Source organism: Erinaceus europaeus, chromosome 6 (genome assembly GCF_950295315.1).
Source record: "Erinaceus europaeus chromosome 6, mEriEur2.1, whole genome shotgun sequence".
NCBI lineage: Eukaryota > Metazoa > Chordata > Mammalia > Eulipotyphla > Erinaceidae > Erinaceus > Erinaceus europaeus.
The window spans coordinates 17,174,917-17,187,136 of NC_080167.1; the positions used below are offsets into that span (position 1 = coordinate 17,174,917).

The following is a 12,220-nucleotide window of genomic DNA, read 5'->3' on the forward strand; positions in this document are numbered from 1 at the left end:
TTTTTACCTATTTCCTGCTTGCTTCCTTCCTTCCTTCCTTCCTTCCTTCCTTCCTTCCTTCCTTCCTTCCTTCCTTTCTTTCTCTCTTCCTCTGTCCCCCCCCTTTTGTGCAAGATAATTCCAGGAGCATGAGGTCTGTTTTCTGGGCTCACTCTTTCTCCTTCTCACTCTTTATTTGTCTTTTTTTCTTTTCCTGAGTAGGTTATTGAGAAAGAAGCAAAGAATTTTATTGATGAGTCTTTTAAGACCCTTCGATCAGCCGAAGCAGCATTTGACATGCTTTTAAAGTTCAAGCACATCCGTTCGAGGGAGGCTATTAATCGACAAATGATGATGAAATTTAATGACATCCTCGCACAGTACTGTAAAGAGGTAATTGGGAGGTCTAGTGGGCACAGCCATAAAAATGGATCTGGCAAAATATATGAACAGTTGAATCACACTATTTGCTCTTTCCTCTTTAGAACCAGGGAATATTTTGGAATATTTTCAGATAAACACGTTACACAGTACAGGTCACCAAGACACAACATCAGTGTGTCTTTTATCAGAGACATTCAGTAAGAATTTACTAATTATGTTATCATTTCCCTTTCATTGTGATGGGCCCTGTGTGAGGTGGTTGTGCAGCAATAAGCATAATAATAAGCATAATAATCATAGCTGGGCATGTGCAAAGGTGCATCTAGATGGTAATCCAGGAAAATATAACCAGTGTTTGCATGTTCCAGGTGTGGCATCAGGCCAAGAGATAGAGAGATGAATAGAACACGATTCCACCTTCAAAGAAGTTATAGAAACAAGCCAAAATATGTTTATCATCTTTTTCAGGAATAAAATGAGATAGGGGACATATTTAGATCAAACTTAGGAAGTGTATGATAAGAGCTAGCGTTATCTCCCACTGCACTTGTTTCCAGCTGTCAGAAGTGACCAGCTGTGAGATACACGTGTTATCTCACACAGGGCTCTGAAGGTCAGAAATTGACAGAGATCTTACTGGATCTTCACATCAAGTGTCAGCTTGGCTGCATTCCTTTCCAGAGTCTAAGGAGGGTCTTTTCTAGTTTCTGGAGATTTATAGTCTCTCCCATCTTCAAAGCCAGTTGTGGTCAGTCCCTCATCGATTACTCTGACCCTCTCTTCCACCTCTCTCTCCCTGTTTGAAGGACCTCACTCCCCCCTGTATCTGCTGGTGAGCTCAGGACAATCTCCCAGCCAGTTGGCTGCCTTCTCTCTATCTGCTGCCCAGTCCCCTTTTGATTGTACCAAAAATATATCCACAGGTACTAGGAACCAAGGTCACTACTCGCGGGGGAGGGTGCTATCCTGTCTTCCACTTCTCATTACCCAGGCTAGCGTGTGGAAGGACTTCTTTAAAATTGCACACCCTGCCTGTACATCCCACCCATTCCATTTCTGGGCCTGCACCCCACATAATTGTAAACAGAGTCTCAAAGCTCTGTCTGCAAACTCATGTTCCTAGCAGCATTATTTACAGAAACCAGAAGGTTGCAACAACCCACATGTCCATTGAGAAAGGAATGAATGAACAAAGTTTGTCTACATATGTGGTGGAATATTTTTGAGCCACAAAAGGAGGGAAATCCTGACAGTTGGCACGGCACAGGCGAGTCCCAAAAAGAACAGTACTATGTGATTCTACGTATATGATGTACTGCTGACATCAGTCATAGATAGAGCTAGAGAGTAAAGAACAGTACTGTGTGATTCTACGTATATGATGTACTGCTGACATCAGTCATAGATAGAGCTAGAGAGTAAAGAACAGTACTGTGTGAATCTACGTATATGATGTACTGCTGACATCAGTCATAGATAGAGCTAGAGAGTAAAGGGGTGGGTGCCAGAGGCTGGGAGGTGGGGAGATGGGGGGTAGTGTTTAGTCAGGATAAGGGGTTGCTTTTGCAAGATGAAAAAAGTTTCAGAGATGGATAGTTAGGATGGTTACACAAGAACAAGAACATACTTGATGTCACTAAAGTGTACATTTTAAATGGCTCAAATGGTAAATTATGAGTCCTAGGTATATTTACTAGAGTTTAAAACATTACATAATAAATATAAAATTTCAGTGGTATGTGCACACACAGCCATAATATGGGCCGGGTCACCAGTCTTACTAGAACATATCTTAAAAATTTGAACAAATAGGTGAAATGATTGTATGCAGTTTGCAATTGTAAGGCAGTTGGGAGCACTGCAGTGATTAAGCCAAAGAAAAGAAGACAAAATAGTAAACAATCTGAAGTAAAGATGTTATCCTATAGCCTAGAATTATTCTTCAGTTCCAGTGTTGCTTTATTATTTTTTTATTAATTAAACACAACTCCAGGAGTAGACCCATCTATCCATACCACTGAGGCACTTCCAGCACAGTATTTATTCTGTGTTTTTTGAGAGGAAGAAAGACAAAAAGCATGATTTTGTCATCCCTGGAGTTCCCTTGGTTCTGTCCGTGTTGCTGCCATGTAGTGCTAGGGAGGGAAAGGCACTCCACCTAACAGGCCATTCCTGACCCATGTTCTTTTTTTTAAAGATCCAAATCTCACTTCAAATCTTTCTTAGCTAACAGTAATGTTTGATACAGAATGTTGCTTGCTTTCCAGATCGACATAGTCAACAAAATCTTTGTCCAAAACCTCGAGAACCCTCCACTGTACAAGAACCACCCCCCAGTGGCAGGTGCCATCTACTGGGAGCGCTCCCTGTTCTATCGGATCAAACACACCATCCTCCGGTTCCATGAGGTGGAGGAGATCATGGACACTGACCGAGGACAAGAGGCAGGTGGCTTTGCTGAGCCATCCCCTGGGGCACTTCCTGGCTGCTTGGAGTTGCCCGTGTGAGAAGCAGCTCAGCTTCAAACCCACATGTGCAACGCAGAAGGCCTTTCTTGTGTCCCTAATTTCAGATTCTGATTTTAAAACCACCTTCCAATACTTTCACTCCCTTTATCTTATTTATTTATTTATTTATTTATTTATTTATTTATTTATTTATTTATTTTGCCTTCAGGGTTACTGCTGAGGCTTGATGCCTGCACTACAAATCCACTGTTCCTGGAGGCCATTTTTTCCCTTTTGTTGCTCTTGTTCTTTATTGTTGTTATTGCTGTCATTGTTGCTGGATAGGACAGAGAGAAATGGAGAGAGGAGGGGAAGACTGAGAGGGGGAGAGAAAGACAGACACCTGCAGACCTGCTTCACCTCTTGTGAAGCAACCCCCCCTGCAGGAGGGGAACTGGGGGATCGAACTGGGATCCTTATGCCGGTCTCTTCGCTTCGTGCCATATGCATTTAACCCACTGTGCTACTGCCCGCCCCCACCCCCATCTCTTTTACTGCCATCAGAGTTATTGCTGGGGCTCAGTGCTGATATTTATAAATTTATAAATTCAATGCTCTTAGCAGACACCCTCACCCTTTTTCCTTTTCTTTTTTATTTGATATGACAGAGAAATTCAGAGGGGAGGGGAAGATATAGAGGAAGAAAGGCAGATTCGTGCAGACCAGCTTCACTGCATATGAATCTTCCCCCCCTGCAGATGGGGAGCAGGGGCTCAAACCTGGGTCCTTATGCCTGATAATGTGTACACTCAACCGGGTACACCACTGCCCGATGCTCTCCCCCCTTTTTATCACAGTACAGAGGACACCATCCAGGTAGCATCCGGGCTCTCCCAGAATTTGGTCTCTATTGTCTTTTGAAGGATAACCACTTTCTTTCTGGTAAATGTCTCCTTCCCACACCCATAGATTTCTGTATGCTGTACCACAGGAACTTGCTGCCAAACCTTCCCTTGAAAGGTCCAGAGAACAAATATTTGAGGGTGTGTGTGTGTGTGTGTGTGTGTGTGTGTGTGTGTGTGTGTGGTGGGGGCATCTGATGGTCTTGCTGCTCTCCCATTTTTGCAAGAAAGTTGTTGTAGATAATATGTAAATAAGCAGACATGTCTGTGTCCAGTAAAACTTACCAAGTATTTATCGCGGGCAAAATCTGAATTTTACACAATTTCCACTTGTCTCAAAAGCAGTTAAAACTGGAACTATGGGCAGAAAAACAGCATAATGGTTTTACAAAGGGACTTTCATGCCCGAGGCTCCAATATCTCCCACACTACCATAAGCCATAGCTGCATAGTGCTCTGGTATTTCTTCCTGTAACTCATTCTCTCATTAAAGTAAATAGCATTTACTTTAATAAGTAAATATTAAGAAAAACTGTAAAGGGGCCGGATAGTGGCGGACCCAGTTAAGTACACATAGTACTAAGCACAAGGATCCACACAAGGATCTGGGTTTGAACCCTCAACTCCCCACCTGCAGGGGGGACACTTCCATAAGCAGTGAAGCAGGTCTGTAGACACCTATCTTTCTCTGTCCTTCTCTACCTCTCCCCCCCACCTCAATTTCTCTCTGTCCTATCCAATAAAAAATGAAAAAAGGCCTCTAGGAGCAATGGATTCGTAGTGCAGGTATCAAGCCTCAGTGATAACCCTGGAGGCAAAACGAAAACAAACAAAAGAACTGTAAATACCCCCATGAACTACAGTTTTCTAATTCCCTACTGATAGATTTCAGGTCATTCCATCTCAAACAAACACTCCCAATTACATGTCTCCTTCCTGTTTGCAAAATGTATAACAGATCATTACTTTTTTGAGAGAAGAAAACTTTCCTCCCAAGGACAAAGTAACAGATGCTCAAATTCTTTGACAGGTGAAACAAAAATACCTGGAAGTGGGAAGGACGATGAAGGACTACGAAGACAGGAAGTACGAGCAGTGGAAAGATGCCACGGAGCAGATCCTCCCGGTCCTCATGAAAAAGAGTCTGCTGACCAAGGTGCTTCCTTCCAGGCATCCCCGGTCACTCGAGACACGCTGACACATGCTTGAGGTTTAATCTGTGGACGTGTGAAACTGACAGGCATTTCCAAAATCAATGACAGAGAAGGGCAGAGGAGTGCTGGCCAGGAAGGAGGGAGAGGGAGGTGTCATACTGCTCCGGTTAGGAAATGGGCCCTTAAGCGGGGCAGCCCTTCTGTCTCCTTGAACCACTCTGAGCCTCAGTTTCCCCATTTGTAAAAGGAGTTGGATCAGAATGACATAAATGTGCAGAGTTTTTAAAAAATATTTATTTCCTTTTGTTGCCCTTGTTGTTTTATTGTTGTAGTCATTGTGGTTATTGATGTCATCGTTGTTGGATAGGACAGAGAGAAATGGAGAGAGGAGGGAAAGGCAGAGAGAGGGAGAGAAAGATAGACACCTGCAGACCTGCTTCACCACCTGTGAGGCAACTCCTCTACAGGTAGGGAGCCTGGGGTTCGAACTGGGATCCTTATGCCGGTCCTTGTGCTTTGTGCCACCTGCACTTAACTCACTGTGCTATTGCCCAGTTCCCAGTGTGCAGAGTTTTAATCTATGAGATAGTTTACAGTTGACTATTTACTTGTTTGTTTATTTTTTTTTGAATGCTGGGGCTTTGCATATGTACAACGTCACCACTCAGGACCAACTTTTTCGGGTAGAGACAGACAGACAGATACGGGAAGAGAGATACTGTAACACTGAAACTTCCACCAGCGCCACAATACCCTGTGTGGTTCTGGGTGTGAACCTAGGCCACACATGGTAAGGCATATTCCCTAGCCAGTGAGCTATTTCTTACCAACTCCCCCTGTAGTTGGTCCTTGTAACCTCCCAGAAAGATACCTATTTCCTGGGTTTCATCTTTATCTTTCACACAGTCTGGCCTGGAGCAAAGACTACAAAGTCAGCTGCTGGGGAAGAGAGCCCTAGGCCTGTGGTTTCAGGTTTTTGGTCTCTATAGTTCTCCAGTAGGCACTGGAATGAGTAAAGACCAGTGCCAGGTGGGAACTGGTTCATTCACATCTCCTCACCTCCAGCCTGTCCTTGTCATATTGTCATGTGTGTTTAGCTGTTCTAGTTTTTCTCGGGAAGCCTCAATCCTGGACTTTCATGTGCAACTGTCGCCCCGCCTCCTTTGGAATGTGGGTGATTCCAAATCCTATGAAATCTGTTCACCGGACAAAACATACATGCTGGTCAATTCTAGCCAATGCCTAGATGTCCAGGCCTCAAGGGTCCTGCAACCATCTCCAACAGATTCACATGGATCTAGGTTGTATTAACCTGATTGCTCCTTGGACCACTGCCCTACCCATACTTATTGAACATTTCTCCTGCAGACGTCCACCCTGAACGAGGATACTGGGGTAGTCTCCGACAAGTCTGTCTTTGTAATTAACTTCTCACCGACTCTCAAGGAGATTATTAATGAAGCAAAATACATGGAGCAGCTGGGATTCCCTGTCCCTGAACTAGCTAGGAATGTCGCCCTCCAGGAAGACAAGTTTCTTAGGTAAAGCAATTCTTCTCTTAAATCAGAAGTAGACTGTTTGGTCTTGAGATCCCTTTGTGCTAATAAAAATGCTCCAGAACTCCCCCTTCCCCCAACCAAAAGTTTTCATCTTCATGCATTTTCTAGCTATGGGTATTTACCACCTTAGACACTAAAATTAAAAGATATTTAAAATGTGATTATTTACTCACAACAAACAAGTTTATTGTTGATTTTTATTTATAGTGATTTAGAAGACAGTTACAGGTTCATGCAGGTGCTCTCATATGTTGGCCTGGGACTTGATTCTGTCAAGATTTTGTTTTATTTTTCAGTGATAGGTGTCTATACACTAATCCCACCACTAGCTTAGGTTCCCTCCACCAAGTGCATTGGGTCCCCAGTCCCCTCTCTGTCCCCCCCCCCCCACCCTTTGGCCTTGCTGTAACAGACCACAGCTAGCCCAAGTTCCCCGGGTTTGGCTTTTCCCTCCTTGTTTCTTAAGTTTTGCTAGTAAGTGAAATCACCTGATACTCATCTTCCTTCTGGGTGATTTCACTTAACAAGATTCCTTCAAGTTTCATTCAAGATGACACAAAGGAGATGACTTCATCATTAAAATTTTTTATTCTTTTTTAAAAAATAGACTTTATTTATTAATAAGAAAGACAGGAGGAGAGAGAAAAAAAACAGACATCACTCTGGTACATGTGCTGCTGGGGACTGAACTTGGGACCTCATGCTTGAGAATCCAATGCTTTATCTACTGCACCACCTCCCAGACCACTATCATTAAATTTTTTTTTAATTTATGTTTTTGGTAGAGACAAATTGAGAGGGAAGGGAGACAGAGAGGGAGAGAGGAAAAGAGACATCTGCAGCGTTGCTTAATTTCTGAAGCTTCCTCCTTGCAGGTGGAGATGAGACTTGAACCCAGGTCTTTGTGCATGGTAACATGTGCACCCAACTGATTACGCCACTGCCTTGCCCTGGGTTTCATTATTTTAAATAGTTGAGTTATATTTCTTTTTTCACTTTTTAATTTCTTTATTGGGGGATTAATGGTTTACAGTTGATAGTAAAATACAATAGTCTGTACATGCATAGCATTTTCCAGTTTTCCACATAACAATTTAATCACCACTAGGTCCTCTGAGTTATATTTCAATATGTATATGCACCACAACTTTCTTAACCACTCATCTGTCATTGGGCACCTGGGTTGCTTCCATGCTCGGATTACTATAAAAAGTGATGCTATAGGGCTGGGCAGTAGCACAGAGGGTTAAGTGCAGGTGGTGTAAAGCGCAAGGACCGGCCTAAGGATCCCAGTTCAAGCCCCCCCGGCTCCCCACCTGCAGGGAGGTCACCTCACAAGAGTTGAAGCAGGTCTGCAGGTGTCTTTCTCTCCCCCTCTCTATCTTCCCTCCTCTCTCCATTTCTCTCTGTTCTATCCAGCAACAACGACAGCAATAACAATAATAATAACAACAATGATAAACAACAAGGGCAACAAAAGGGAAAAAATAGCCTCCAGGAGCAGTGGATTTGCAATGCAGGCACCGAGCCCCAGAAATAACCTTGGAGACAACAACAACAACAACAACAAAAGAAGTGATGCTATAAACACTTGTGTATGTCAGTGTATTTGCATAGGTGCACAGGAGGGGGGAAGATATCAGAGTGCCACTCTGTCACTTATGATGTTTGTTATTGTTCTTATTATGCAGGACCTGGGACTAAATTTAAGGTCTCATGCATTCAAGGCATTCATTCCCCACCTTTCCAGCTACGTCCAAGTCCCATCTTATTTATCTGTTTATTTACTTATGCCACCAGGGTTATCACTCCTGTAGACTTTATTAACCTTCAGAAAGAGGGAGAGAGACACACACAGAGAAGAGAGATACCACAGCACTGATCCATCCCTCACGAAGCTTCCCCCGTGCGGGTGCTCTCACATGTTGGCTTGGGACTTTATTCTTCCCATCATTTTTTAAAAAATTATTTATTTATTTATTGAATCAAGACAGCCAAAAATCAAGAGTTAAGGGGTGATAGGGAGGGAGAGAGACAGACACCTGCAACACTGCTTCACCACTTGCAAAACTTTCCCCCTGTAGGTGGGGACCAGGGATTCAAACCCTGGTCTTTGCGCATTTAATATGTGCATCCAACCAGGTGTGTCACCGCCTGGCTCCTGGATTCCCCATCATTTTAAAAATGTTTTTTAATATTTATTTATTTTCCCTTTTGTTGCCCTTGTTTTTTTATCGTTATAGTTATTATTGTTGTTGTTACTGATGTCATTGTTGTTAGATAGGACAGAGATAAATGGAGAGAGGAGGGGAAGACAGGGAGAGAAAGACAGACACCTGAAGACCTGCTTCACTGCCTGTGAAGTGACTCCCTTGCAGGTGGCGATCCGGGGGCTCGAACTGGGATCCTTATGCCAGTCCTTTCACTTTGTACCACGTGCACATACCACTGCGCTACTGCCCGACTCCCCTTCCCCATCATTAAAAAAAAATTTTTTATCAGGGTTTACAGTCGACAATAAAATACAATACAATAAAATACAATAAAATACGTATTTCCCCCTCTGATTTTGTTTTTCAACTTCTGTCTATGAGTGAGATCATCCCATATTTATCTTTTTGTTTCTGACTTGTCTCACTTAACATGATTCCTTTAAGCTCTATCCAAGATGGATTCCCCATAATTTTAAATGAAAAAAAAAAAATCAAGATTTTTCCAAAAGTGAGAAGAGCAGTGTGTTTTTGAATTCCTGCAGTTCCTCAGTCTGAACAGTTGGGCTGGGCCGCTGTCTTTCTGTGTTAGACACACCCAGCTCCGAGGTGTAGTCCTCATGCTGGTCCCTTTCCCGTGATGCACAGGTACACAGAAGGGCTGCAGCGGATGCTGGACCACTACCACATGATCATAGGGACGCTGAATGAGGCGGAGTCTCTTCTCCTTGATGACCACTCCCAGGAATTAGTGAGAGTGTTTAGATCCGGATATAAGAGGTTAAACTGGAACTCACTAGGTAATGTGATCCCTCTGTCAATTGCCTTTCAGATTTAAAGTGCAAAAAAAAAAATCCTTTTGGATGGTTTGGGGCAGATTATAACACACACACACACACGCATATAACTTACACATACACACACATATATATGTGGCTAGCACGTACAATCTGAGCATTAATTGTGAAATGGAGAATGAATCTCATGGCCGTAGTTGGGGGCGGTGAAAAGGTGGGATTCCACTTTGTCCCTGTGCTCAAAACTTTCTCTGCAAAAAATAACCTTTATTGGCTTCACTGCTCTAGGCTGACCTTTTCAGATAGAAAGCCAGAGACGGGGCAGGGCTGTAGCGCACATAGTGCAAAGCCCCAGGACCAGCACAAAGATCCCAGTTCGAGCCCCCAGCTCTTCACCTGCAGGGGGGTCACTTCACAAGCGGTGAAGCAGGTCTGCAGGTGTCTCTTTCTTCTCCCTTTCTGTTTTCCCCTCCTCTCTCAATCTCTTTCTGCCTTACCCAATATCAATAACAGCAGCAGCAGCAGCAATAAAAACAGAAAAAAAGGTGACCTCCAGGAGCAGTGGATTTGTAGTGCAGGTACTGAGCCCCAGCAATAACCCTGGAGGCAAAGGGAAAAAAAAAGCCAGAGACAGAGAGAGAAGCGAAGAGAGGGAAAGATACCACAGCATTCAGGCTCCCTGGGTGCGGTGGGACTATTCTTAGATATAGAAAATGTAATTTTGGTATAATTATAGATCCACATGCAGTTATAATTAATGCAGAAGAACCCTCAGGGTCTTTTCCCTTTCCCTCCTGCAAGGGGAAGTTTATTTATTTGTTTATTTGCCAGAACACTGTTCAGCTCTGGTTTATGGGGGTATTGGGGATTGAACCTGGCACTTCTGGTGCTTCAGGCATGAAAGTCTTTTGCATAACCATTATGCTGCCTCCACAGCCCCAAAGGGGAACTTCTGTGGTGTGATCACAACCCAGATATCAGGACACAGAACTTTCTAGCCCATGCTGAGTCCTCCTGCTGCCCTTTTTAGTCATACCATTTCTCCCAAATTCCTGCCATCACTCATCTGTTTGTTATCCATTCTATATTTTCTATCAATCATGGGCTGCGGAGACAGCATAATGGCTATGCAAAAATGGCTTTCATGCTTGAGACTCCAAGGTCCCAGGTTCAATCCTGAGCACCGTCATAAGCTAGAGCTGAGCAGTGCTCTGATTTTAAAAAAGTATCTGGGGTTGTGTGGTGGTACACCTGGTTGAATGCACATGTTACAGTGTGCAAGAACCTGGGTTCAAGTTCCTGGTCCCCACCTGCAGGGTGGAAGCTTCACAAGTGGTGAAGCAGGACTGCAGGTGTCTCTCTGTCTCTCTCCCTCTCTCTCTCCTCCTCCCCTCTGTTTTTCTGGCTGTCTCTTTCCAAGAAATAAATAAAGATAAAAACAACAACAAAAAACCCTTAAAAGTGCCATATAGCAGCCCTGGAGGTAGTTAAAGCAGTAGACTCACAGGCATGAGGCCCCGAGTTTAATCCCCAGTGTTGCTCTGGTTCTCTCCCTTCTGTTCTCTCATAAATCACATCTTTGAGAAGAGTTTTATGTAGATGACGGAATGTACTTATAACTTTTAAATGGTTTTCCTCACCATAACTCTTTGGATAGCCAAACAAATTGCTATGTTTATCAACAGTGCTCCTTTTCCATGCTGAGTAGTGTTCCAGAGTATCAAGGTGCCATAGTTGGCTTCCTAGTCACCTTTTCCAAGGCATCTTGGTTGCTTCCATGTTCTGGCAGTGATGAATAAAGCCTCTACAAACACAGGAAATTTTTTCTTTTCAGAATTCTTTTTTATTGGATAGAGACAGAGAGAAATTGAGAAGGGAAGGGGAGATAGAAAGGTAGAGAGAGAAAGAGACACCTGTAGCACTGATTTGTCACTTGTGAAGCTTTCCCCCTGTTGGTGGGGTCCAGAGGTTTGAGCCTGGGACCTTGTGCACTGTGGTTTGTATGCCTAACCAAGTTGCCTGGCCCCTGTCATTGTGCACGGGTCTTTTTTTAAAAAATTTTTTTTTAGTGTGGTTATTTCTTCATCCTTCCCTTATCCTTCTTCACCTCCCCCTTATTTTAAAGGGATTCTGTTTTCTTAATAACTGTAGATCTATTCAGACTACCGATTTCTTACTGAGCTATGTGATTTGTAGGCAGTGTTCTGTTTGGGGCAGGCTATCACATGTAGTGTGTAGAGTTGTTCTTAGTTTTTTTTTTTGTTTGTTTGTTTGTTTGTTGGTTGGTTTTATTTTGGTTAGTTTTTTTTTTATTCCCTTTTGTTGCCCTTGTTGTACTTATTATTGTTGTTGTCGTTGTTGGATAGGACAGAGAGAAATGGAGAGAGGAGGGGAAGACAGAGAGGAGGAGAGAAAGATAGACACCTGCAGACCTGCTTCACCGCCTGTGAAGCGACTCCCCTGCAGGTGGGGAGCCGGGGTTTGATCCTTATGCCGGTCCTTGTGCTTTGTGCCACCTGCGCTTAACCCGCTGCGATACAGCCTGACTCCCTTGGTTAGTTTTTTGATGCTTGCTTGTGATTGGTCAGTTTGAACTGTCTGTTCAGAGAACCAGCTCTTTGTCTCGTTGATTTTTCTGTTTTTTTTTTTTTTTTTTACTTGTTCAGTTTTTATTGATCTTTGTTCTAATCTTTATTACTTCTGTTTGCTTTGCATCAATTTCACTTTTTCTTTTTTCCTGGGTTCCTTAGGTGGGAGCTCCAGTGATTGATTTGAGATGACCTCTTTT

The 12,220-nt window shown here is 43.3% G+C and overlaps 1 protein-coding gene across 1 annotated transcript in view; it reads left to right on the plus strand.

Moving 5' to 3' along the window:
• Positions 1-12,220, plus strand: part of DNAH10 (dynein axonemal heavy chain 10) — a 131,301-nt gene that overhangs the window by 18,873 nt on the left and 100,208 nt on the right. The window contains exons 11-14 of the mRNA XM_060193269.1: positions 2,631-2,807; positions 4,743-4,868; positions 6,235-6,407; positions 9,284-9,435. Coding sequence (XP_060049252.1) covers positions 2,631-2,807; positions 4,743-4,868; positions 6,235-6,407; positions 9,284-9,435 — 628 coding nt within the window. The remainder of the gene's footprint in view (positions 1-2,630; positions 2,808-4,742; positions 4,869-6,234; positions 6,408-9,283; positions 9,436-12,220) is intronic.